Here is a 27,067-nt window from a genome sequence, read left to right as displayed (position 1 = left end):
AGCAGGAGGTACTGTCGAGACAACTCGAAACTAAAACTCTCCCTAACCTCGCTATCCTAATCTATGTGTACACGGGCAGATTTAAACCAGAGTGCAGCAAATGCGGCGTCAAAACTACCGTAGACCGTATCTTCTAGGACTGTCCGATAGATCCCCACCGTTATTGATTCAGAGGCTCGCGGAACCGGTCCCGAGGGAGGCCTTGCTGCTCAGCTCCGACCTGGAAACATAAGTACAGGCCAGGACAAGTGACCAAGAGGTCGCCACAGGTCTCCACTGACGGCCATCTAGCAAGTTGAACTAATCCACTTGTTACTCAAGCCGATAATTAAAGTTTTCCAATCCGAAAAAATCCCAAGCGGTGCGAGCAAAATACGAACACACCGTGTCCTCTCCACCACTTTTTGTTCTCTTGTGGCGGCATACAACGTTACACCTTGTGTGCTGTATGCGCATGAAGGTAATTTTCATTGCGTGCTTCAAAAACCCTCACCTGTTTCCTTTGCTTTAAAGCTTTCCAGCGTTTGCGGGCAATCTTTGTATAAGGTCACTTTGGTTTCTTTAAATATATATGAACTTATAAAAGAATACACTGAAGAGTGTACGGCGTGCTCCTCCATTTAAAACTTATGGTATATTATGGTATATTATGGTATATACCATAATATGGTATATGGTATATTATGGTATATTACATCAGTTATTTTCTTGTTCTCGTACGCTATTGATTAACTGAATTGACTGGCTAGCTACACGATGACGTAAAGGGTAAGAAAAAATGGAAAAAAAACTTCACTCGAAAAATAAGTGCAGTTAATATAAAAGTGGTGCATAGAAAGCTTCACATTTATGTGCTAAAAATGAGCGCACTGCATGAATGATTTTTCGGATTACTTCCATTAAAATAGGAAGAAAGGATGTGGTAACAATGTCAGCACAGCTAACAAGGACAACATTACAGAGAGGTAGTGAATTTTATACAAGGCCCGAAACCTGAAACAGTGCCCTTCACGCCCCATTTTGAAAAGTTGATATTACAGACAAAAGCGATTACGTGTATCTATAAAAAAAAATGTCCCAGGCCTATGATATATCCCGACCAGGTGCAGCGACAAAAATAAGCGGCTACTTTGGTTAGAACACAGGTGCAAAAATAAGGTTGTATTCTGGCCACATTATAAGATTGTTTCCACCAAAAAAAGCAACATTTATTGAACCCGTGGTAATTTAGATTCGGCCTCCGGGCCCTTGAATATGATAGATTCTCTCAATGACTCGTGCGATAACTTTCACAAGCATCGGTGCCCGCAGTCTCGTGTAGCCACCTCACGGTTATTCTTCACCAATAGTTGTGCGAGGCACTTTAAACGAGTCATTCGTTCCCGTCGTCATTGTCGCCTCCGTGCGAGTATGATGTTCATTACGAGCGGCTGACCATTGACGGCGCTCTCCTGGTGGGTGGCGAAAACATTTATTTGATAAAATAGAGTTCGGGAACCACGGAGTGGCCCCTCTGCATGGTCGACGTCCCTAGTCCGGGACACTCATGACGAGGCCCCGGGGTAAGGGAAAGGTGGAGTAGGGCAAGAATGCCCTAGGAGAGAGCATTCTTGACATAAAATGTGACCCCTGCAGTTATTTAAGCCAGGTTGATATTGCAGTTAGCGCTCCCATGGCATCAATCTGTGCTACAGCTTTCCTTGTCACTACATTGGCTTGAGCGAGTGCTAAAAGACCCTAATTTTTTCTCTATGCGCTGCTGGTTTTGCTGTAATTTTTCGTCATTCTCATCAGCCTGAGAGTAACTGTTACTGCTTTGCAGGATCCAAGGCAATAGTAAGAAAATTTGCGAGAACAACAAAAAGATCTCGGTAATAGCAACCGCTGAAGGCGTACCTCCAGCTGAAACTAAATTCTTATGCTTTGCTTTCACCTGCTGATGCATGGATACCGTGCACACGATGAGATTTTTGGTGTCAATGAAGCAATATTATATTAATTTCATTTGGAGGCAGCCTCGTTAAGGCTCTATTTAGTTTCAGAATTCGTCTGGTGTTTGTTTTATGAAACCTGCAATTCGTAGCTGTGACCAATTAAGTGAGACAGTAAGTGCTTGCTGCTTTTATATCGCAGCGGCAGGGAACGCTATCGTTTCGCTTGTCGCCGGCAGGGTTGCCAGGTCCTAAATTTTAAAAGTAGCCACAAAAAGCTGAAAAGTAGCCAAAAAAGTAGCCAACCAGCTGCCGTAGTGTCAAAAGTAGCGCCAAGGTTGCAGAAAAGCGTCACCAGAAGCATAAAGGGCGCAAGAATTATATAATTCTTGTAGGACGCAGGGTAATTTGCGAATGCAAATAACTCTGAATTACAAAAGCATCGCAAATCGAATGAAAGGAAATACATGAACTGATGGGACAGAAGCACGGAAACTAAGGGAAAGAGAGTGTGGGAAAAGTAATCAGAACAGTTTTTCTTTTTTTCAGAGGAGAAATAATTGGTGTTCCTAAGCCGCAGCCATGGCAATTTTAATTCCCATATATATATATATATATATATATATATATATATATATATATATATATATATAGTATTTAGTAGGGGTTCCAATGGCCCAGTTTACTAGTTTAGGTACAGTATTACGACAAACGCGACTGTTCTTTTAACGTTTATTTTGCCAACAGTTTCGGGAATGGTATTCCCTTCGTCAGGGCAGGCTTACAATGAATCCGTTTCGTCAATATAAGGACACAGAACAAGCGAGGAGGTATAATCTCCGCCCTCTAAACAAACTTGAAAATGAGGGCAGGGGACCGTATAATAGGCAGCACGACAAGTCTCAAACGGGCCGCGGCTGAACAACAACCAGAAAAAACAAACGGGGAGGTGGAAATGGTAAAGTAGTAGCAAAGAACGAGCCTGAACAGCACAGCGATAGAAGGGGCAAAAGAGCGTTAGACCCGGCTCTCGGCGCACACGGAAGCCGCTACCCCCCCCCCCCCCCCCGCCCCCCCTTCCAAATACGCGCACACCCCCGCAAGACGCCGCCGGGTCCGAGCGGGCGGCCCGTATCAGGTATCCTGAGACGCTTGCAAGGGACGCGTTCGAGAGACGGCCAACACACACTTGTTAACCGCTGCAACGGCAACTTGCGACTGTGCCCTCTGTGTATTTTTGCTTCATTTCGTCGCTTTGCTCTGCTGTCGGGCCTTTCTACCAGACAATCTGGCGCCCCTTTTCCCATAAATATACTAGGCGGTCCAAAACCGTGTCCCGCAGTGAGCTTCCCGTGAAAAAACAGCGTCCGTCGGGTAAAATACTGAGCTAGCCCGAGCGCGTAATGGGAAGGCAAAGATGAATTTGGGGGGAACAAAACAAAAGAAGGGAAGAGCAGAAAAAAAAATTAGCTCTAGAAATGTTTAAAGAAAATGTAACAGAGAAAATGTTAACGCACACACAGGAAGAGAAAAGAGAAAAAGAAAAAGTTCTGATTAAATGTGGCGCCAAACAAGTATGACATGGTGAGAGCACTTTGATAAAGTTGGGCGCAGTGCATGTGGTTTCGAGATTTGCATGCACACGCAGGTTAAATCATTCTGAGATTATCGAGTTGAGTCGATGTTGGTGTAAGTAAATAACAAATGACAAGAAATATGTAGAAAAATGAAAATAAAAATGGCTCGGAGAATAAAAAATTGAGCACAAGAAGTTATACAAAAGTTAACAAATTAAAAATAATAATAATACATGTGTGCGGAAAACGCGAAAGGTCTGCGGCCCGCGGAGCTGCCGCGTGGTCCCAATGGTCTAGGTGATAGATCAAAGGTGTCTATTTGGAATGGAACGTGGACGCTGGCAGGAGGTTGGACAAAAAAGTACTCAGGAAATAAACTGCCAGATTCCCTGCCATTTCAAAGTGTGTCTGCAGTTGTCAAGAAAAAACAAGTTCAGGCGTATTCTGAAAATAACGCTGTCCAAGGCCTATGACCTTCGGAATTTCCTACGTTGGCTCCTTTAAACAGGAAAGTCTCCCGGGAGTAGCGTTCATGCCATGAGAGAACGTGCCGAATTTATGAATGAAGTACGATTCCCTTTGTTCCCTGTTTACCATTTCCACCTCCCCGTTTGTTTTTTCTGGTTGTTGTTCAGCCGCGGCCCGTTTGAGACTTGTCGTGCTGCCTATTATACGGTCCCCTGCCCTCATTCTCAAGTTTGTTTAGAGGGCGGAGATTATACCTCCTCGCTTGTTCTGTGTCCTTATATTGACGAAACGGATTCATTGTAAGCCTGCCCTGACGAAGGGAATACCATTCCCGAAACTGTTGGCAAAATAAACGTTAAAAGAACAGTCGCGTTTGTCGTAATACTGTACCTAAACTACATATATATATATATATATATATATATATATATATATATATATATATATATATATATATATATATATATATATATATATATATATATGCATAAAAATCCACCAGGCCATGACACCAGACGACGTTTCCATGCATGCAGGCATACAGGCTCATATCACGAGCCTGGCATGTGCCCTGCTGCATTCGGTATGTATGGTGAGACGTAATGGTGCATTATATGGAGAAAGTTGCATAGGAAAAAATCCCATGCCACTTCTTGGATAAAGAAACATGCAATTTTCTATGCTTACGCAAGATGTTTATTTCGGGGGCCTCTGTCGCCGCAGCTCACAGGCTTTTTGTGAGAGCCACATCCTAATGTTCTTGGAGGCCTTGGCGACGTCCTCCTCTGCATAGCCCTTTCTTGATGCGTAGTGCGTGAAAAACACTGCGTAGAAAAGAAAATGCACCATGAGTGTTAGAATGACGCACATTTGGATCTCCGCACTAGTTAATTTAGCTGCGGTACATTAGAATGCAGCTGTAAACAAACAAAAAAAAATTGAGGGGACATTTAAGCTATGCGGCTCACAGTTTTCTTTATTTAACAGCCACCTCTCACAACCAATCATTAATTTAACTGCTACCTGCCATGATGGGCAGTTTTGTCACAATCCAGTGGGGATGTTTTGATGATGCCACAACATATGGTCCTTTCTTCCACTAGCTGTCAAATTATCTGCTATCAAAATTCCTCAATTGCTTTCCCACTGTGAACAATAAACCTTTCAGGCATTATTTTCTTTTAAAAACACTTAAATATTTAATTTCATGGCTGAAGGTGGAAGCACAATATCAATCACACAGAATGTGTAAAGCTAACAGCAATCAATTTTTGCGGACACAGAGCACATTGAGTGAAAACTTTAGTCTGCTTACTAATAAATTTGAGAGTTAAACTGCAGTTAAATCACAGAACAGAGAGCAAGATTACCGCATTCACCTTTCAGTGCATCAACTTTGTGGGGGGTGAGGGGCTGTTGAGGCGGCTTCTCTCCGCCTTGGGCGACGAAGCGGTTGGACAGTGTGCCCGTCACACTCCGCTTGGCGAGCCCTTCCGTCGACCAAATGGCAGTCGCGGCTCGCTTCACGAAGTGTGAGTCCTTGGGCACTGTCAACAATTGGTCGTACACCCCTTTGGCCAAATAGACCCCATTGGCCAGGTGAACCTGCATGAAATCAAACCAAACTACTTTCAACACCACTTCATAATGTGAAAAAACACACACAGCCATACAGCCCATAAAAACAGCTGCTTCAAGGCAATCTGTGTTCAGTGTAGGTTGGAATATAGCAGTTAATGCAGCACAAAAAAAAGGTTACGTCACTTTCCTATCTGCCCTCAGCTCATGACAATATTGCGGCCCCTGGCCAAGTAATAAAACAACAAAACAAGAAAAAGGTAGGCACTTCCAAGAAATTACAGTAATCAAAATTGGCCATGTTACGTCCACTGCAACACAAATGCCTCCCCCACGGATTTCCAATAACAAACATGAGGAATTCACAGCCCCAAATATTTTCAGAATGTGTCCTCTTACTAGCTGTCGAAGCTTTCACACTCGCAGACAACCAGCTATATACCACACATCTTGCCTAAATCAATACCCAGGTCCCATGCAAGTCTATTGTTAAGCTCGAATATTCCAAACCAAGAGTTGTGCTTCATTCCACACTGCTCTCGTCGCACCCGAGTGCACCTGACCACCATCTGGTTGGATTTTTGTTTGACTTCAATGGTTTCCGGCCTGTTTCAAAGAATGCCCTCCCACAAAAATTTTCTGTATTGACCAATTAATATTGGAGATATAGCTATCACAATCAAGAAATTTCGCTGCCTTCTGTTTTGGTTCCAGCAACTGAAAAGTGCAGTATTATCAAAGCACGCACACATACACTGCAAGCCATGAAAAGATGGAAGTACAGGTGTGTTTTTTGTTGCATTCCTACACTATCATTTAGAGGAACACACAATATAAATTTGAGTTGGCATGCATCCCGTTATATTCTCAGAGACCACTCTCATTCAAAATGTGAGCTTTTATCAGCTAAAAAACACCAAAAAACGATGTACAGATGTTGCCACTAGCGGCCCAATTTATCCAGAGTACTTGTTTGTTTGTAATCTCTGAACATGGTCAGGGGACCTTTAATGTTATGGCTGTCACTGAAGGAATGAAGCTGCCTGAATAGTAATTGCCCGGCAAGTTTGTTGCTTGTGAATGTACTCTGCTTCTGCCACCTTGCCAGTGCCTGTGGCACAAGACACAAGAGTTTCATTGTCTCGCCTTCGCTATTATGTGAAACAACTAAGTGCTAACGTTACTACTAATATTAAATATTATTAAGCTGTATCTTTAACCATACCCTCCCATCCTCTGCTACTGTGCACACTTGTGTGCCTTCCCTGGTGGGGCCTTCCTCCTGGCTGCCCAAACCACCCTCTGTGAACTCCACATGAACCAGGGCTCCAGGAATGGGGCTCGGTGGGGGCTCAGAGGTGGCTGCAGGTGGAGAGGAGGGAGCTGGGAACACCTCAGCCAAAGGGGCATCTATTGCAGGCGCCCAGGTAGCAGCTGCCGATGTAGCAGCCATCAGTGACGAAGCTGCTGATGCCGCAGGTGCCGCAGGTGCCAATGCCGCAGGTGCCAATGCCGCAGGTGCCAATGTCGCAGGTGGAACAGAAGCAGACGCCGCAGGTGCAGATGCAGCAGAGGCAAATGCAGCATGGGCAGGTGCAGCAGAGGCAAAAGCAGCACTGGCAGATGCAGCCGCCACGGCCGCGGAAGGTGCAGACGCAGCAGGCAGTGCTGCAAAGGGTGGCACAGATGTAGGCCAATGAAAATAACTTCACCAACGATCATGGTTTTTTGTAATGCGAAATTTGAGCACAGCTTAATTTTTTTATGTATTGAGGCAGAAAACAGACAATACTTAAGCTACCCTCAAGAGTACAATGTGGAGCACTCACGCTTTATCCAGTGCAAGGCCTCTAAACTACAACACTGAAAGAACGCTCCTCAGCGGTGCGGAGTGGAGCAGTACAACCTTTGCCTGGCTGCAGCGTCCTCTCCTGTGTTTACTGCTCTTTGCAAGAATGCATTGCAAGTTGGTCGCCTCAGTGCTTCAAAGAGAAATGTTGAAGCCACAGAGGACGAGTCTTGAGTCTTTGTTAGGAGTGGGCCGCGAGGCACATGTCCCGTATATTTATAATATTGTGTGCCTGTTCCCATGGTAAACGCCTCGCACTCCACAAACAGCCCTCATACACGCTCATGCATGTGCTGGTTGACAATTCGACTGCAGATTCATGCCCGACTCAAGTTTAGACGCAGTTTTGTGGTAGATGTTACACTGATTCCAACATAATCAGCCATGCATCTGTGCGAAAAGTGCCTCCAAAATAAGCTCCACTACAACCTTATCCCCCGTTATTCCTTCCCATAGCTTGGGATTTTTTGCGGCATGGCTCACTGCTGTGCCAAAAAATCTATCAGTTCGTGTCCCACAAGAAACTGCATGTTTAGATATGGCTTTGTCAGGTATTTATTTTTTTTTTCTAACACCTGAAGTAATGAATTTTAAATCTGACATTAATGGAAAGCTTGGTCTTATTCAACAAGCCAACATGACTGAGTGAACTACTAGCGTGTTGACTTTGTGAACAAATAAAAAATTGTGATTTATGGCTTAGCCACAATTTACAATTAATCCATGTCCCGAAGCGACACACAGGCTATGAGGGACACCGCAGTGGAGGGCTTCGAATAACTTTGACCACATGGGGTTTTTAATGGGCAGACGTTGCAGAGTACACGGACCCTTTTTGTGTTCTGCCTCCTTCGAAACGCCGCCACCACGGCCAGGATTGAACACAGGTGTCCTGGCTAAGCAGCCAAGTGCCCTGACCACTCAGCCACCGAAGCAGGTACAACAATTATTGGTATGGTGTTTTAAAGCAAGGGAAGAGAGTAAAAGAGTAACACAAAAAGATTTGTCGGCAGTCATGGCTAGGTTAAATCCTTCAAAGTGAGAGCAAGTTGCTCTTCAGTCCGCAGATTTCAATATGCGCCGTAAGCTATTCCCCCCCTCCCACCCCAACACACACACACTTCCTTCTTAAACCACCCAAAAATTTTTCCAGGTTATGTGACCTGAAAACATTTACTCAATAAGCTTGACCAGCAGGAAATACAGGAAAAAAAACTCCTTATAAGGAGTGTACCATCAGCTGAGAGGAAGCGCAAGAGCTGGTGCTGCAGCTTGATGTTCAGCTGGCGCAGCTCCTCATTTTCCTTTCTCAGCTTCTGCACCTCTTTCTCTGCTGCTGTCTCCGTGCTAAGGTCGTCCGTTGCGGCCTGCTGCGCGAGCATCCGCAACTTTTTGATGTTTCGAACCTGCAGTAGTTAACACAGTGTCAAAACACATATTCACCCATATTGTCTTTAACATTATAAAAAAAAATTAAATTTCTTTGGACACAAACTGCAGAAATGCTTGCATGTGACACAACGTTACTGAAAACCTATTAAACATCACATTTCATTACAAGGTTCGGGTTTCAATTGCGCATACATACTTTACCACGTGCCAGGTCTCTTGGGCGTTTTGCGGGGCGCGCGACTGCCATGTGACACATGTGACACAACGTTACTGAAAACCTATTAAACATCACATTTCATTACAAGGTTCGGGTTTCAATTGCGCATACATACTTTATCACGTGCCAGGTCTCTTGGGCGTTTTGCGGGGCGCGCGACTGCGCCACGATGTCGTTGACCAGAAATATGTTGGTCCATTTCTTCTTTGGATTCTGGGAAGAAATCTCTTTTAGGAGTATGTTCGCACAATTTTCCATACATTGATTGTAATGATAAAATGCAAGATAATGTTTCCTGCACCAAGCCTTTTGCAGCAGCTTCTATTCTAAATTATTTAATTGACAGTGCCTATCTGGCCATCAGCCAGAATTCCCCCAACACTCATCAGAGACTGGCTGCTCAATTGAGTAGTCTGTCCTTTTTTTAAGAATGAATCATTCGCCACTGTTCAGCAGCAGTAACAAACATTACTATATGAAACTGCAGCCCCAGGCTTTTTTGTTTATGGGGGTTCAACGTCCCAAAGGAACTCAGGCTATGAGGGATACCGCAGTGAACGGCTTCAGAAATTTCGACCTCCTAGGGTTCTTTAATGTGCACTGACCGCACAGTACACGGGGGCCTCTAGAATTTCGCATTCATGTCAAGTTTTCAAGAAACAATGCAGAATCGACACTTCCTACCTAGTGTGGCGTGAGAACCTCTGTCACATTTGGCAGCTTTCTCGGCTATAGAGGTCTTCACAGTTTAATATTCAATACACGTAGCTAGGACATGGTCATCAACTGAGCTATAACCAAGAGCAGTGAAGTATACATTTTATGCTTCCGAACTAGTCCCAAGTGATACACCCCCCCCCCCCCCAAAAAAAAAAAAAAGCAACGGGTTCACCCTGGGAAGACCAGCCACTCATCACTTGTACATAAGACAGTTCATTACTACAACTGAAGAATGCCTGGAGGGGCGCCAGTGAGAAAAAAAAAACGTATTCACGAGGCCCAGTTGATGGAGGTGCCGGGGTAATTTCAGCTGGGCGACTCTACCATCTACCGGACACTGCCAGATTAATTTCGTTACATCCATCAACATGCAACATGCTGCAAACAGGACGGAATTCGCAAACCTGCAAGTTGAACGTGAGAACTGCACAACAGCGGTGCGCGTTACGAAAGGCAGAAAAGCTCAAGAACACATTCCTATAGCCCTGACAAGCAAATTCGAGTGCTGTACCGCCGTCAGCACGCTTAACAAAGCAACCACAGCTATCCATCGGCCGGCCGTTGGCCGTCTGTTTCGGATGTTCCGGACGGACATCGATTTCGGACGTCCGTTCCCGGATCTTTCTCGGATGTTTGCATATATGGCACATGCATACTTTCTTCGTGTCCGCGGGGCAATAAAATGAAAAAGCAACTGAAAGTACAGCGAGAATATTTTATTGTGACTGTACATCAGCACAGGACTGAGTTAATGTGAAGTGTGTAACTCCTCAATAAGACGTAAAACTTCGAGCGCACATCCATCTTCCTACTTCCATGATGAAGCAGAAGCGAACAGCTTTCTGCAAAAAATGAAAAGAAAAAGGTTAGTAATCAAGTCCACGCCAAATCTCAGTAGACCATGATAAATTCAAAAATGCTTGGCAACTTTGTTATTGGTATTCTCAACCCATTCTCAACAAGTCTCAACCCACCCGTAGCCCACACCACAGTATAGCCATAACATAACTCCAACTCTCCCGCGAGAGAATGTTACAGATCCTGCTCCACTGTCATAAAAGTAATTCCCAAGCAGTGTACTGCACTTACCTCCGTAGGACATGCCGTAGGCAATCACACTAGGCCTTCTTTCATCCGAAGTCGGTGTAGTACGATATTCCAGCGTTCCAGGAGGGCTTCAGGCACTTGCCGCATCCTTCGAATTGTTCAAGTTACACACCACTTTCGTCCGCAGACTAAAAAAAGCCACACATTCTAGTAACAGAGCTCAAAAGGGGCACCACACTTCGCACCAAACCAGCAACGCCGCCATTACGCCGCTGCACTCTGTGGCTGATGGATTGGATTGGGTTGACTACAAGCTGCATTTATGATGATGATAGCGGAGTTAAACGGGAGTTTTGAATTTACAAGTGGTTTCAATCGCGTTTTACCACGGCTAGGGTGGCTACCACGGCGGACACGATGTCGCTACTGATTTTTATACGTTTTCTAGATGTAAATTAGTAATTGATTTACTGTAAATTTGTGTAGCACTCGCTCCTACCCTTAAATAAATTTAGCTCAGCAGTGGCCCTTGCACTGCAAGTATATGACTAGGGAATTGCGCGAATTTACAAAAGTCCTCAAGTCAAACCGTGTAGCTCATGGAAATAATTTCTCCAAAGCAGATATGCAGATATTAACGCAATTTCTCGCACACTAGCCAATAAAACTGACAAAATTTCCTTCGCGAATAAAATTTTCTAGGTTAAAAAAGCGAACTCTACAGTATACATACTCGAACGGCGCGACTTTTCTTTGTGAACAATTATAAAAAACTCTATACTCATATCCGGAGAATATACTCCACCGTACATCCCTCGGACGTACACCTTGTCTCTAATGCGGATAGACAAAAGCGGATACTGTCTGTACGTCCGGCGGATGTATGAATACGGATATCCGAAATCGGATTGTGCTCGTACGTCCGATGGACGTCCGATCTCGGCAAAGGACGTTCGGATCTAGCTCGTACGTCCGACGGATATCTGTGGTTGCTTGGAGGAACGTTCGCTTGCGCGTCCTGCACTGATATTACAGCCTCTGAGCGCTGGGCGCAGAGTCCAAGGCCATACTGCACGGTATGTTTGCGGACGTTGGAGACAGCTCGTGCCCTGCTTCCACTTTAATTTTGTCTCAGACGCAGCGGCCGACGCCCAGCGGCACTAACGTCAGTGAAAGACAATCGCTCGAGCGTCTGTGCTAAGCGTGCTCACGGCGGTACGTATACATAGAGGCTGAATGAAGTTTCAATATCAATCAACGAGGCACTGGAAATACACGGGTAGCTACAGCTGCCGCAAAGTAGAAATTACAAAAGTACTCAGACAGTAATAAAAGTGTTCTTACCTGTCATCTGTAGGATTTCCGCGTCGTAGTATCCGCCCTTTGTTTTGTCGTCCCCCTCCCAATAGACCTGATAGATATTTCCCGCCGCAAAATCTTCCGTGCTCTTTGGGTGGAAATTTTTCACAAGAACCGATGAAGTGACTTTTTTCACGTTGTCAAGCAGAAACTTCACGTAAATGTAAAACACCATTGCACTGATGCACACTCGGGAGCAAGTCACCAATGTCGCGCAGTATAGAACAAAAAGGATGTTGGAACGGTTGGAACAAACTATCTACATGATGTTTTGACAACGTAATGGTGTGTGTGGCGCTGCAGTCTTGTCAAACAAAAAATTGCATGCTGATGAGACTGCTTTAGCGCGTTGCTCTGAAACAGATTGAGTTATCTGTAGATGTTGCAAATGTAGTAGTTAACTTTGTAAGCGCCACTTTCTTTTTGGCTAGATTGTAGCGTTTGCCTTGCTGGGAGAGGCGGGCACGCATTGAAGCTATAAAAAAAAAAGGAAAGGAGAGGCGGGCGTGCGGAATTTCCCGCGCAGTCTGTAGTCGCCTCCTTGGTTGTACGTTCCATCTGTCTTCAGTGTCGTTCTTGCACCTTATACAAGCCAACGCCTCATCTACTTGTACAAGCCTGTTACAAGCGTGCAAAGGAGGTGCTCCAACATGCCTCCCAAAAAACGCTACCGCGCCTATTTGGAGCCAAATGCGCTATCACTGAAAATTCCGCGGCAGACGACATGGAGCCGGCTGCAAAAGGAATCCGCTGCAACGTCTCAAGCACCACAGGTAATTCACCGACTTGTTTACGTCATATGCTAGGGCCCATTCACTTTCTGCGGCGAAAAGTTTTACATTCCATGAACTCATAAAGAATCCGCAAGTGTTTTTTTTTTTTTTCCGAGCTGTGCAATGTTGCAAAAGCGACCTTTGCCATTAGGCTTGCCAGCCGTGAGGAGAAGCCCGCTTTTCAGTGAATTTTTGAAGCAAAACGCGGGGCGAGCAAGTGCATATTTGTGGGTGTGGATGCGGAAAAGAGGTACGGGTCGCTGCGAAATAAAAGGCACTGCAGAAGTTGAGTGAAGTAGGGACAGCAAAGAAGGGCAAACGGGTGCTGGAGCTGGACAGCTCGAAACGCCGAGCACCGGCGGCACGGATCATGACGGCGCGGCTGCTGCTGTGCGTTGTGCGTGCGTTACCGTAATGGAGATTTGCTTCGCTAGACTGTGCCGCGCTCATTTGAAGCGTTGCCTTTTGAATAACTTGGACCTATTCGTTTATTCTGTATTTCAACTTGCCCCCCCCCCCCCCCCCCCCTCACCACACACACTTTTTTTTCTTTGTGAAAGGGGGGGGGGGAGAAAGCTAAAGTCAGATTTTTTTCTTTTGCGGAATCGCGAGAACCTAGCGTCCTTACACCCACCGCAGGCAGTGGTCATGCTCTTACCTGCGCGGTAAGCATCTAAAGAGAGTTCCTGAAAAGGCGGAGCTTACATTGCTTACATGGCCTCTCAACGTCCAAAATATTGTCGGTGATGGATGCAGACGGCTGATAGCAGAACGCAGCATGCAGAAATGAGAAACAGGGCTAGGAAACGGAAATGATGAATGTGATGAATGAAACCATGGCAAAAAAGTTTGTCGCATCAAAGATTGTGGCAGAAGAGCAAGGCAGCGCGGGTGTACAATGATCAGGAAAAAAAGCACTCCGCAGCATCGAATTAAGTGAAACAAGAAACAGAAGCAGAAGGAGACTGGTGAGGTGAAATGTGGATCGAAATATTGCGTTGTGAGGGCCTTTTGTAACATAGCCAGGCTGAAATACAGCCAAATAGCAGCCAAATTGGATGTAGCCGCCATCATTTGGGGACTTGAGCACAGGCGCCAATGAAAAATGCTGCGTATAGAAGAGTTCATCAACATAAATGCAGTCAAACACGAACTCCAACTGAACACTATAAATGTGTGAGAGGTGTCGACTACATCGGCATATGAGGCAAACATGAGTTTACGTGTCGTGGAATTCTGCTCTGACATCATCTGTGAGCAGCACGGATTGCACTGATACTTTTTAAAGCCCGTAGTAATTTTTATGGAAAATTCCTGTGCATACCAGTAAGAATGACAAAAAGTAAAAACACTGAGCCCTCAACATAGCGGATCTCTCAGGTCTCTCTCTTTGTCCAGCAGAACACCGGTTCAGACAAATCTTCTCATGTCAGTGTGTGAAGCTCACTTTATAGCACTGTGAGAGCTGGAGCCGGTCACTTGGTCAGCATCTTATCACAGCCAATGGCAGAGTTGTGTGCAGTGGACGCAATTACAACTGCTGCCCTCTCACATCCATTCCCATTTCGTCAGCTGGAATAGTCTCAAATGCTCAATCTGGGTAAAGAACAAGCGGTGTGAGGATGGAGCAGCAATTCAGCATTAATTGGGCTCACATCATGCCATGATAAGATGCTGACCCACTAATCGGCCAGATTTCTCAAAGCATGCCACTCGGGCTTTCGTCACTGTCTGATAATACATTCCTCTTTTGTTTATTCTTTGCAGTTAGCTGCAGTAAATGAGGTACCAAGAGGGGACGCTGAGGTTACAGACGAACAAACTGAGAGTGAAGAATGTCTGCTGCCACTACCTCAGCTCTCTGAACAAGCAGAAAGTGCTGCCTCTTTTAACCAGAATGCTGAGCAGGGAGACCCTGATGTGTATGCGGAAGCTGACGACCCAGATGATGATCTTTCTGATTTCATCGCAGCCAACTCAAAGACGACTCTTCCTGGCCAGTCCACAACTCGACTGCAAGCCATGCTCCTGATATTATCATTTGTTGTGGCAGCTAAGCTACCATGGACACAAGTTGACAGCTTGCTCAAGCTTCTGAACGCCCTCTTTGCTGAAGAGGTTTTTCCTTCAACCAAATATGGTTTTCGAAAACTGTGGAGGCTTCAGCAGTCAAAAATGGTGAGCATTCATGCCTTCTGCCCGACTTGCCAGTTCTTAATTGATGGCAATGGTACCAGCCACTGGCGTTGCCGAATTTGTTCAGAAGTTGCAAGCCTAGGAGAGGTTTTGAAGAAGGGGAGCTTTTTCATCACTCTTAACTTGAAGCGACAACTGCAACAGCTCCTGAAACGCATGGGCAAAATAGTTGGAAGCAACCTGCTTCAGCTTGCTTCATCATGCCCAGAGGCTTTCACCGATATCACAGATGGCCTGCTCTACAAGAAAGTTCGCAGCGACCACAAAATGAAGTGGAGTGACCTAACTTTGACGATGAATACTGATGGTGCACCGGTATTTAAGTCAAGCAAAGGTTCTGTGTGGCCAATACAAGTTGCCCTCAATGAGCTTCCCGTTCCTCTGCGGTGGAAGAATATTTTGGTTGGAGCAGTGTGGTTCGGCAAGGAGCATCCACCTGCACATCTCTTCATGAAAACCTTTGTGGACAAGTTCCAAGAGGTTGGCAGCCTGATGTGGACCTTTGCTGATCAAGTTGTGGAGTCTGCAGTCAGAATTGTGTGCTGCTGTGTCGACTCACCGGCCAGAGCTGCTTTGCTCAATGCAAAGCAGTACAACGGGTACTACGGCTGCACTTGGTGTCTTAACAAGGGAACTTTAGTTGACGGTGAGACTCCTGCTTTCATTCAGTCTTATGAAGGACACAGATATACAGCATATGTTTTACATGGCAGATTGGTTGCCAGCGGTAAAAGTAAGGAATAACAGCCTACTTGGCTAGTTGGATGTTTTATACTTTGCCGGTGTTATATTCATGTTTTTAATTATTTTCATTTGTTCTTTACTACTGCTTTGATCTGTGCGGCATGAAGTGAGTTTTGATTTTAATGATTTGTTGTGTTTTTGTTGTAGGCGACAGTAAAGTACACGTTTGAAGGCGGTGCCATGGTTGAAAGGTCCCACGACACTGTGCTGTCAGCCATGTCCCTTGCAGTTACAAGAAAGTGCTCTGTCGATGGAGTGAAGGGGCCATCTCCAGTTACGAAGCTAGGAACATTGGACTTGGTCTGGGGCTTCCCTCCCGATTATATGCATTGTGTCCTGGAGGGTGTGACTGCACAAATGACAGAGCTTTGGCTGTCTGCAACTGGGAAGCCTTGGTATGTAGGAAATAGAATTGCCGAGCTAAATCAGCGTATATTGAAAGCACGGCCACCAATAAGCTTCTCGAGACTGCCAAGGCCAATTTCAGAGAGGGCATTCTGGAAAGCCACAGAATGGAAGTATTGGTTGCTATACTACAGTGTGCCATGCCTTCAAAACATTTTGCCAGATAGATATATTAGGCATTTTTCATTGCTGGTAGAAGGCATTTTTATGCTGCTGAGAGAAAGTGTTGAACGCAGTGACACTTTTATTGCAGAAAGGTTGCTGAAACAGTTTGTGGAGGAAGTGAAAATATTTTATGATGAAAGTGCGCAAACATTCAATGTTCATCAACTTCTACATCTGGCGAAATCTGTTAGGATGACAGGTCCACTGTGGGCCACGTCAACCTTCCCATTTGAAGGGGGCAACGGGGACATCTTGAAGCTTGTGTCTGCTGCGAAAGGGGTTCCTCGGCAAATATCAGAAAGATTCATTATCAATGGAGTTCTAAATTCTTTGAAACGTCTGGTACCTCTTCCTCCATTTTTGAAAAAGCAGCAGGAGCTAATTTCAGGTAAAATTTCTAAACAGCACAAATCTAGTGTCTTAGGTGCAGCTTTGCCACCTTGTGTCTATGAAGAACCCATCCAAATACTGTTGAGGCAAAACATTGGTTCCGAGGCATGCGTAAGTGAGTACCTTAGAGCTCGTGTCAAGGGGTTCACTGTACACAGCGCCCATTATCAACAAGCAGAAAGAACATGTTCATGCTACCTGGAAGCAAGTAACGGCAAACTTGTTAAAATTCTCAAGGTGTTTGCTGCTGACAGCAAAATCTTGCTGTTGTGTCAAGAATTGATTACTGAAGTGTTTGAGCTGCCCTTTTTGTTCAGAATCGAGCACCCTCCATTTGGCATCGCTCTCTGCATGCTTTGCGAAGAAAGCGTTGTTTCATCTTGTGTGCTTTTGGAACAAGAGAGCACATTCTTAGTGAAGATGCCTAATCTTCATGAAAGTGATTAGTCATTTTCAGTACCATGAGGGAACAGCATGAAAATATTCTTGAGTAAGACACTTGTATCCCACTTGCTTCAAATGCTGTCAAATGGGAAAATGCCGCCCCTGTGCACCATATTTTTGCATGCTGGATACTACCGAGCTATGAAACAAACCATTCAGCATATTTTTAACTTTTAGGCCTCCTTGGTGTTATGTTTTTACAAGCACGGGCGTACAGTTCGACACGGCCCACTTTTGCAGGGAAACAAAAATAAACTTCTTCAGCTTTTGAGCTTTTTTCATCGGTGAACTGCAACATAATACTTCTTGAAGCAAGTTTCAGTGTACAAGCAAGTCGTCTTATACATCCAAAAGACTGCGGTATGGATATTTACCATATTTGAGGTATTTTTATGAAGTGATTGCTACAGCTCTGTTCCTCTCTTTTTCTACAAAACCAGTGGTCAAAACTGGTTCAAAGTGATGTCATTCTGAGCACAGTTTTACGATATGTATGCAGCATGTGAGACACGAATACAGCTTTGTGAAAAATGCAAAAATGATGGTGCTGATCTTTTCGACATAGACAAAATACCCTTTGCCCAGTCTGTTGCACATCTTACTCATAGCAGTTTCACTCATCCACTTTTTCACTGATCTCCATTTATGATTGTGGCCAACTTGCTATTGCGTTTTACAAAATTCAAAATGTCATGAAACTTGGCAGCACATTGCAAGGTACCTAGTTAGTGTTGTTTGAGGTTGCAGCGTGTTGCATTATCATTAACACACTGTCTTGTTTGTTGTGCATGTTCACTGTCACATGGCAGTGGCATCCAGTACACTGTCTTGTGCATGTTCAGAAAGAAAATGTTTCGATAGGCATGTTTTTCTTTGCATTTGCCAACACGTCAACACATACATGCTTCAATGGCAGCTTAGTACAAAATTCACACACGTACTTGCCAACTGTCTCCATCAAGGGAACATGTAGCCTTAAATATTGAGCCCGCTGGACAGACCAACCAAAGCATGAATGCTCCTGCAGTGCCGTGTTTCACATGAGGTTCGGAACTTAGTATTCGGAGAAGCCTTTGCCCCACAGTATATGCAGTTTAGCTGATGATTTCTCTACAAGATGTATCCCTATATATATGACTTAGCAACCCGAATGAGCCAGCTTTTTTGTAAGTGTTCATTTCTGTTAAATGAACACACTTATCAGGGACTGTTATCTCTGTGTTTTCAATCTGTTCCGAGTTCATGAACAGTTCTTTGAAGCAGTTCTCATGCATTCGTTTATATCCAGTGAAAACTGCACCCATTTATTTTTATTCTTTGCTTACTTAAGCTGGATAACCTGACTGACATTGTATCCTGTGATATGAGCCCTTTTTTATATAATATTGTGCCTTATTAAGTAATGTCAAGTTGCGGTGTACTGTCTTGTGCATTATTTGCTGCTCTGCTGCTCAGCACGAGTTTTTTGATTCTTGTCCTTCATGCTTCGAAGTAGGCATTGTCATGAAAAACAGCAACTTATGCTGAAGATGTTCTCTACAGTGTATTTGCACTTCCTTTGCACCTTTCCATAGCCTTCAGTGGTAATGTACAGCGGGGAATTTTTTCAGTGCATGTAACTTTGGAAGGGCATTGTTTTCCAAGACCCTTTATATAATGATATGTAAAATGTCTTTTGCTTGTTTTTTTTACCTACATGTGCTGACCTTGAGACTTTGTTTGGCTGTTGATGAAAAAGTTGTCTGGGGCATCTCACCTAGCGGGTGTTAAAACAAGTAAACTAGTAGCAAAATGCTCCTTTTAGCAGCTATGCAATTGGTGGTGTTTGGTCAGTGCACGAAATAATCGTTGGCCATTTAAACTTGATAGTTCACATTCTCTTCATCTCTTAACAATGTACAGCTCTCATGTAAGTCAGAAAATTAAGCTCTTACAGGCAGAATCTATAGCACAGGGGGAGCTTAGGATGTTTTCGGCTGTTTTTCCGTGTAGCACTTTTTACTGTTGCCAACTCAGCCATGCCTGTTCCTGTCTTGCTGTTCCTTATGGTTTCTGGCATTGCGTCGATGAGCAAATGCACAGTGCTGTGTGAAGTTGTCTTCAAATGCCCTTGCAAAATTTGTTATCAACTGAGCTGGCATTTGCTGTTGTGCTTAATGCAGCTGGCAGCACTTCAGTACTTTCCTACCTGCCCGTCAAGTATTGTGTCTGCACAAAAGCCCACCTCCTTATCACCATTCTGATTCCAGTAATTTCATTGCCTTGATCACTGTGAAAGGCACTGGTAAGCACTGTGGAAGCTGCCTGGCTGTATGAAAGGCCCCACATTGCTACAATTCAGGGGAATGAATTGATGGTGTTCTTTTGTGATGCTTTCAGGGGCACTTTCCCAAATGCCCATTTCGCGAAGGCACTACTGCAACTCTGAAACGAAGGAGTTCTATGCTGAATTTTGAGAATAAATGTGTTTTAATTTCTTTCAAGCTTTAGTTCAACCTGCTGTCATGCCTTTATGTTTTCATAGTCACACCAGATACAAATTTTTTGTTGTCCTGGCTGATATGAGCATTTAACTATACCTGGAAGCTAAAAAAGTGTGCCTTTTTTGTCCACATAATAAACAGACTGCCATTCATCCTTAGTGTAATAGTAATAAATACTAAATTATATGCTGTATGATATGCAAATGCACCTCACAATTTACCTTGGACTTTTTTACGGTTTGACTGTGGTGTGAAGACATGAACACCCATAGTTGCAACAATGGACTATGCAATTAAGCAGGACAGAAATCTTTCATTAATCTCAGTAAGTACCAAACCAACCTACATGTTGGTCAGTGCATGAAATAATCCTTGGCCACATGTCTGGCATGTGCCTGAGATTGTATCTGGTACATCATGCAAACTAGAATGAACCGAACAGATCTTTTTGGTGGCGCTCGGCTCCCGCACATGAATACAGCAACAGGTCTGGTGTGCTTGAGCTGGATCATATACGCCAGATGACTCGAAACCAGTCTAGTGTACGTGCACACCAGACGACATGAAACCAGTCTAGTGTGCACACCAGACGACATGAAACCAGTCTGGTGTGCACATCAGACAACACCACACCGGTCTGGTGTGCACATCAGACAACACCACACCGGTATGGTGTGCACATCAGACAACACCACACCGGTCTGGTGTGCACACCAGCACCACCAGGCTGGTCTGGTGTGCACACCAGGCTGGTCTGGTGTGCACACCAGGCTGGTCTGGTGCCCACACCAGCCACACCAGGAAATCCTGGTGTTAACACCAGAACACACCAGAACAGTCTGGTGGATTTTTCAACTGGGAGCCTTTGTCAAAAGCAACCAGGCTCCATGGTTTGCTTCGCATTCGTATATAGTAGCTCCCTTACGGCTTCTCTAAAAATCAAAAAGTTCTTTGAAGGTGAGAACAGGGGTTCTTTTTACCATACAGATATTTAGAGCTTGAGGGCTATCATAATAGCTTTAATATACGACTGAAAAGAAAAACGTGCCGCCTGGTTACTTTTGACAAAGACTGTACGTTGGTGCGTTGCCTGCCGCCGCCTCTTCCGCACGTGCAAGGCGCAGCGGTAATCCACTTACCGGCTTAATTGTACAGCTTTCGCCCTTTCACTTGGTACGCACGCTAGGCAGGCAGAGCTGCCGGCCTAACGTGCATATGAATGTGCGCTAATGCAGCGTCGCTTATGTAAGGCACGCCAGAACGGCTTCGTCCATCGAGCCATCAACGTCCGAGCTTTATGCTGCGGTAGTTACGAGTATGGGCAATGGTATGATGCAAAGTCCTCCAGGTTTTGTTCCTACCTCTATCAGCGGTCTATTTACTGGCTGCTGACTGGTCGGCTCAGCTGATGTCTCGCTTAACGGAAAAATGAAAAGAATAAAAAGACGTGACTAGCCGTTAGGTACGCTCTGAAGTTTTAATGGGAAAGCCAACTTTGGGCGCTATCAGATTAACGGACATTCCCACACAGTTACTCTACTATGCCTGGGTGCTCCACCTAACATCTTCAGAAATTTTTAAAAAATGGAGTTTTAGAGTTAGAACAACACTTCTTACAGCGCAGCATTTCCAGTGGCGTCACGCATCTCAAAACAGCTCAAACGTGCTTACTAGTAGGTCGGTTAATTACTACGCATTAGTTTCCGTTTAACTTATTACTGTTTACTTTTTTAGGAGGTGGGCAGCCCATTATAAGCAATACCTATTGTATTTTTTCTCATTTTTGAAAACGCAGCTACCTTCGGCACTGCAGCCTAAAACATTTTCGCTATTTCGGCAAGATAAGTACATACAGAGATTGCTTTGTGTGTAAGTGTTTTGAAACGCATGTATTTTGTTGCGATGTAGGCGAAACTCCCTAGGCAACAGCGCCGAGGGTAACTGTGTTTTTAAACTAAAAACAAAAAATAAACTGATATGACTTGGCTTATTGGTTTATTAGGGTTTAACGTCGCAAAGCATCTCAGGCTATGAGGGACGCCGTAGTAAAGGTATTCGGAAATTTCGACTGCCTGGCATTCTTTAATGTGGATTGACATCACACAGTACAAGTGCCTCTGTAATTTCGCCTGCATCGTAATTCGGCCGCCGCGGCTAGCATGGAACCCGCGTCCTTCGGGCCAGTAGCAACTGATATGGATATCGCTTAGAGTGGGCTACACACTATTCAATAAATGAGGAGGCTAACAGTAATACTTAAAAAGTTGCCTATTCATTACATACATGTATAGCCAACCTAGTTATATTGCCTTAGATGTATTATGATGCGGTTCACAGCTGACAACACTATAGCGAAAGAAAAACGTTCTTTCTACTAGAGCGCCTGTTTTCTCAAAACCCGGTTGCGTCGGCAGCATTTCGATGGAGGCGAGACCCAAAAGGCGCCCGTGTACTGGTGATGTCAGTGCACGTTGAAGATCCCCAGGCGGTCGAAATTATTCCGGAGACCTCCACTACGCTCCTCTTTCTCTCTTTCTTCTTTCTCCCCACCTTCCTTCCTTCCCCTACGGCGCATTTCAGGTGTCCGCCGAGATATGTGAGACAGACACTGCTCCATTTCCTTCACTCAAAAAAAAAAACAATTTGTCGCTGTCTCCCATCACTCCTTTCCTGGTGGTTGTGGTAAGAACATTTATTAAGAAGGGAGAGGAGGTATGTTTGGATCAGCCCGTATGGGACTGCTCCTTACAAGCACTAGGTGGAGGTCCCTAGTTCGGGACTCCTAGTGGCGGTGGCCGCCACCCGGGCGCACCCGACTAAGGATTGTTGGGCCTGTATGTCGTGGCAGCCGAGCAGGGTCACCTCCCAGTCCTCCCGGGTTGGTTTAGGGATGGGCGGAATAGCGGGGTTGGAGGGGCAAGCTCGCACCATGTGATCGGTGTCAGAAGACACCGCTCTACAGTGCGGGCGGCTGCCGTTAAAGGAGGGGTCAAAATATTTTAGTGCTGCTGCGCACAGCAACGTATTAGTGAGAAGGCGGAGAAGGAGCCGTTTATCCGCCTTCTTGAAGCCCTCACATGGGCCAGGGTAAAGGCGATGACTATCTTGATAGTAGGTTGTAACATCTTTGAAGGTATAGAACGGATTAAAATCGGGTTCCTGATCGGGTGGGGAGGAGAAAACAGCGAGGTGAGAGAGTGCGCGTGCGGCTGCGTCTGCTGGCTCGTTTCCTGCCAACCCCTGATGAGTCGGGGCCCATATAAGGTAACGGTGTGAGGGGTCCGTATCCCGCATGCAGTTTTGGCAGATTCGATAGGCTAAGAAGGGAGTGCACTCTTGTTCAACGATCCGACAGTCCCCTCGTGATTTGGTGATTATGTATTTTGAACCGGAATGTGAGGCCGCGAGAGCAATCGTGACCTCTTCGGCGTGAGTTGCAATGCGGGCTCTGAAGAAGGGGCCGTTAACTGGGCTGATGTCGTGAACTACTTCGACTGTGTACCATCCCCCGTGGTGATGGCGGCGTCCCCGTAGTACACACCTGTCTTGTTGCCATAATGGCGGGCTAGGGCTTCCGCTCGTGCCAGGAGCTGACCATTATGATCTTTGCGTGATATGTTGGCTGGAAGAAGCCGCAAGTAGATCGCAAGTCTTCACAGTTCTGGGATGTGAAGCCTGTCTTCCATGGGAGTGGAGTGTTGGATATGGAGTCGAGCAAGAAGGCGGCGACCCGACTCCGTTAGCGACAAGCGCGTGTACTGGTTTGTAAGGTGCGCCTCCCGGAGCTCCCGGAAAGTATTCACGACCCCAAGGGCCGTAAGCCAGCAGTTTGAAGTAGTGATGGGGAAGTCAAGGGCACGCTTAATAATTTTGCGAAGGATGGCCCCAAACGCACCCTCCTCTTGTTTCAATAGGTGGAGATAAGGATTCAAATAGAGAATTCGGCTGGTTACAAAGGCGTTTGCCAGCCGCAAGGCATCCTTACTTCAAAACTCCCCGCGCTTGTTGGAAACCCGGCGGACCATGCGGCCAACCTGGTCCCCCACTGTTATAGTATTGTAAGGGGGCGAGCTTGGAAGCCAATGCCGAAACGGGCCACCGACGTGCCCTGAGGAGGGCGCGGGAAGGGGCGCCCGTAAACCGACAGTACACGTTGCTGGCGGGAGTCAAACTGGCTCCTCTCCTTGAAAAGCGAGGGAGCGTTTATTTCCCTTTCCCTTCTTCCCCGGGCAGCTGGGTGCTGCTGAGACGGCGCCTGCGGTGTACTTCGTGTCCGCTGACTTCGGGAATCGTCACAACCACCTTACGGAGTTTGGCCAATGTAGTGTCTGGCCGCCTGTGTTTGTGTATGTAGAGTCCGAGTACCTGTATCTCGTCAGTTTCGCGTATGGGACCAGTGTCAAGGTGTCAAGAGCGGCGGGCGTAGCGGTCTACTTTCGTCGCCGCTGTTTGCAGGCTGCTTTCAATGTCCCCTGTGCTGCCCTGCGTAGCCCACTGGGTGGTGTCATCGGCGTACAGGGCGTGCAGCACGCCGGCGACACCACATAGATGGGCCGCCAGGCGCATGATAGCCAGATTTGAAGAGCAGCGGGGAAAGTACCGCGCCTTGGAGGGCTCCCCGCGTGCCGAGTAGGTAAGGACCATGCTCTCTATCTTGGATGCGGATGTAGGATTGACGATTATTTAGAAAGTGACATATGTATCGGAATGCGTTGAGACCACATTCGGTCTGGCTTAGGCTAGTGAAAATGACCTCGTGTGTCATATTGTCAAATGTCCCTTTAAGATCAAAGGCAAGTACTACCCGGTCATTATGGGGGCATTCGAGGGGGTTAAGGACTTCCAGATTAAGCTGCAGGAGGACATCCTGTGCGGATCTGTGTGTACGGGACCGGAACATGGTGCTCGCAAAGGCGTGTTTGTGTTGAAGATTTGCAGATAACCAATCCCGCATCATCCTCTCCATCAATTTGCCCATACAGGCGGTAAGAGAGATGGGCCGGAGGTTATCTGTGTCAATTGGTTTGCCTGCTTTAGGAATAAAAGTGACCAGAGCTGTTTTCCACTCGATTGGCCGGGTGGTATCCCCGCGCCAAATCGCACTGATCTGGTCGAGGAGGGACTGGTATGCCAAGTAGGGCAGGTTCGTCAAAAGCTTCACTGTGACCTTATCCCTTCCTGGCGCAGTGCCCTGTTTCATCTTGGCAAGAGCCGCCCGCAGATCATGGAGCTTGAAAGGTTGATCCAGCTCCGTGTCCTCTCTGCCTGCATAAGAGTACTCAGATCCACGGGGGTCTTGGGCTGTACACAGATACTGGTCCTGAAGTTTCGGCGCCAGTTGAGTCGTGCTGCCAGAGAATGCGTGCATGGCTCACTGCAAATGTTTTGTGTTTCGGTTCGTCTTTGGGTTGGGTCGATTAGGGCTCTAAAACGAAGCCATGTGTGGCGGCTGGACATTTGTCGCGCAGCCATGTTGCATCTATCCGCCCAGTTAGACTCAGCGAGCTGGAGTCGGCGACACCAGGCATGCATAGAGACGAGAGGAAGCATATAGAAAAAAAAACGGTCCATGCGCACGAGTCCCTTCCATTTTTGCGTTGGACGTGATCAGAAGACTGCTTCTGCCACTTCATAATCGACCACCATAAAGTGCTCAGCTTGACCCGCATGGCGACCATGGTTGGTTGGCGAATAAAGTTTAGGTAGAGTGCGAGAGAAAAGTTAGTCATGCTATTCTCGACGTCTTTTCTAAAGCATCGCGTGTGCAGCAGTGCTCCGCTACCCTGCGAACCACATATATGTAGACCAGCCCTAAAGTTTTATTTATCAAAACCACGTCTAGAAGCGTCCTTCATTTTCATTTTATTTCCAGATCCCTATATATACTGCAAGTTCTGTTTAAAACCGAGGGCATGCACAGAGTCGTCCAATCAGGAGCTAAACCTTCCATCGAGCTTCGTACATATATGAAGAATGAAAAATAAGGGTCAAAAGTTACAAAAAAATACGTAAAGTGCAATAAAGGTCGGCATAAGGACGTCGGGTCCGGGAAAGAGAAAGTGTAGTTTATGCCAGGGCACGTTTCTTCCATTTCGAAGACTGCGTTATGAATCGGTCGCTCGGACCCCAACCAAAGCTTTCTGGAAGTTGAAATATGGCCTCCGCGTCTGTAAGTCGGTCACGGTTAGCCACAGGGTCTCAGTCCCATATCCGAGTACCGCATCGGCAGCAGGACGGAGATTACTCTTTTGCTGGAGTGGTTTTGTGTGTGTGTCTATGTGCGAATGTGTTGAGGGGCTTTATGGGAGACGTGGCTGGCTTTGCGACCCCGCCTACTGCCGAAATATTGCTGAATCCGCTATAGTAGGCTATTTACACATACGCCGACGTATTATTCTGCTTCTATATCCTACCCAGCTTTTTGATATCTAGGCTCAATAAACAGAGCATATGTAAGAACCACTCACTTATTTTCTGCATGAAAATAAAAAAATTCAAAAAGAGAGCTCTAAACGTTAAGCATATTCAGTGTGGCTAGGATGCCTAGCTTTCTACAGGCAGAAATGCTTACATGTGCACATTTGGCGGGAGGACCTAGTGAAGAATGTCATAATTACAACTTTTCCTCTTTAGTTTTGATCTGCGATGAGCAACAAAGCTGCGTATTATTTTTGATCATTCTTTTGTATGTTCCTTTCAAAAGAATGATCAAAAATAATACGGAGCTTTGTTGCTCAACGCAGATCAAAACTAAAGAGGAAAAGTTGTAATTATGACATTCTTCACTAGGTCCTTCCGCCAAATGTGCACATGCAAGCATTTCTGCCTGGAGAAAGCTAGGCATCCTAGCCACACTGAATATGCTTAACGTTTAGACATATTCAGTGTCGCTAGGATGTATGTTCCTTTCAGCCGCCGCCGCGGTGGCTCAGTGGTTATGGTGCTCGGCTGCTGACCCGAAAGAAGCGGGTTCGATCCCGGCTGCGGCGGCTAGAATTTTTTTGGAGGAGAAATTCTAGAGGCCCGTGTACTGTGCGATGTCAGTGCACGTTAAAGAACCCCAGGTGGTCGAAATTTCCGGAGCCCTTCACTACGGCGTCTCTCATAGCCTGAGTCGCTTTAGGACGTTAAACCCCATAAACCCAAACCCATGTTCCTTTCACGAGCAGTGCGCTGTTCGTTGTATATGGCACTATGTAACGAATACTGCTGCATATAGGGAAATTACTTCCAAAGCTGCTAATCAGGTATGGCATCAGTGTAAGAATTGTCACCAGCCGCAATGCTACCTCACTCTACTTGGTATAAGCAGAATGGCCCCAGTTCGCG

The 27,067-nt window shown here is 45.8% G+C and overlaps 1 protein-coding gene across 1 annotated transcript; it reads right to left on the bottom strand.

Annotated features, from left to right (window-relative positions):
* Nucleotides 1-6,746: 6,746 nt before the first annotated feature.
* On the bottom strand, nucleotides 6,747-11,046 carry LOC149371078 (uncharacterized). The gene is made up of 4 exons (XM_089579169.1): nucleotides 10,822-11,046; nucleotides 9,128-9,225; nucleotides 8,638-8,809; nucleotides 6,747-6,916 (listed from the first exon to the last, which is right to left on the bottom strand). The coding sequence occupies exons 1-4, from the start codon at nucleotides 10,832-10,834 to the stop codon at nucleotides 6,747-6,749; spliced, it is 453 nt and encodes a 150-aa protein (XP_089435295.1). The 5' UTR covers nucleotides 10,835-11,046.
* Between the last annotated feature and the right edge of the window lie 16,021 nt (nucleotides 11,047-27,067).

This window comes from Amblyomma mixtum, chromosome 1, assembly GCF_055824585.1.
Source record: "Amblyomma mixtum isolate Tamu chromosome 1, ASM5582458v1, whole genome shotgun sequence".
Lineage (NCBI taxonomy): Eukaryota > Metazoa > Arthropoda > Arachnida > Ixodida > Ixodidae > Amblyomma > Amblyomma mixtum.
Note: the sequence above shows the minus strand (reverse complement) of the source record. Positions and strands in the feature narration are given on the sequence as shown.

Coding starts and splice junctions, on each gene's coding strand:
- LOC149371078 (XM_089579169.1), bottom strand. Junction 8,810..9,127: donor GAGACCTGGCACGTGATAAA/GTATGTATGCGC, acceptor TAACTACTGCAG/GTTCGAAACATCAAAAAGTT. Junction 6,917..8,637: donor GCGCTTCCTCTCAGCTGATG/GTACACTCCTTA, acceptor CTCCACCTGCAG/CCACCTCTGAGCCCCCACCG.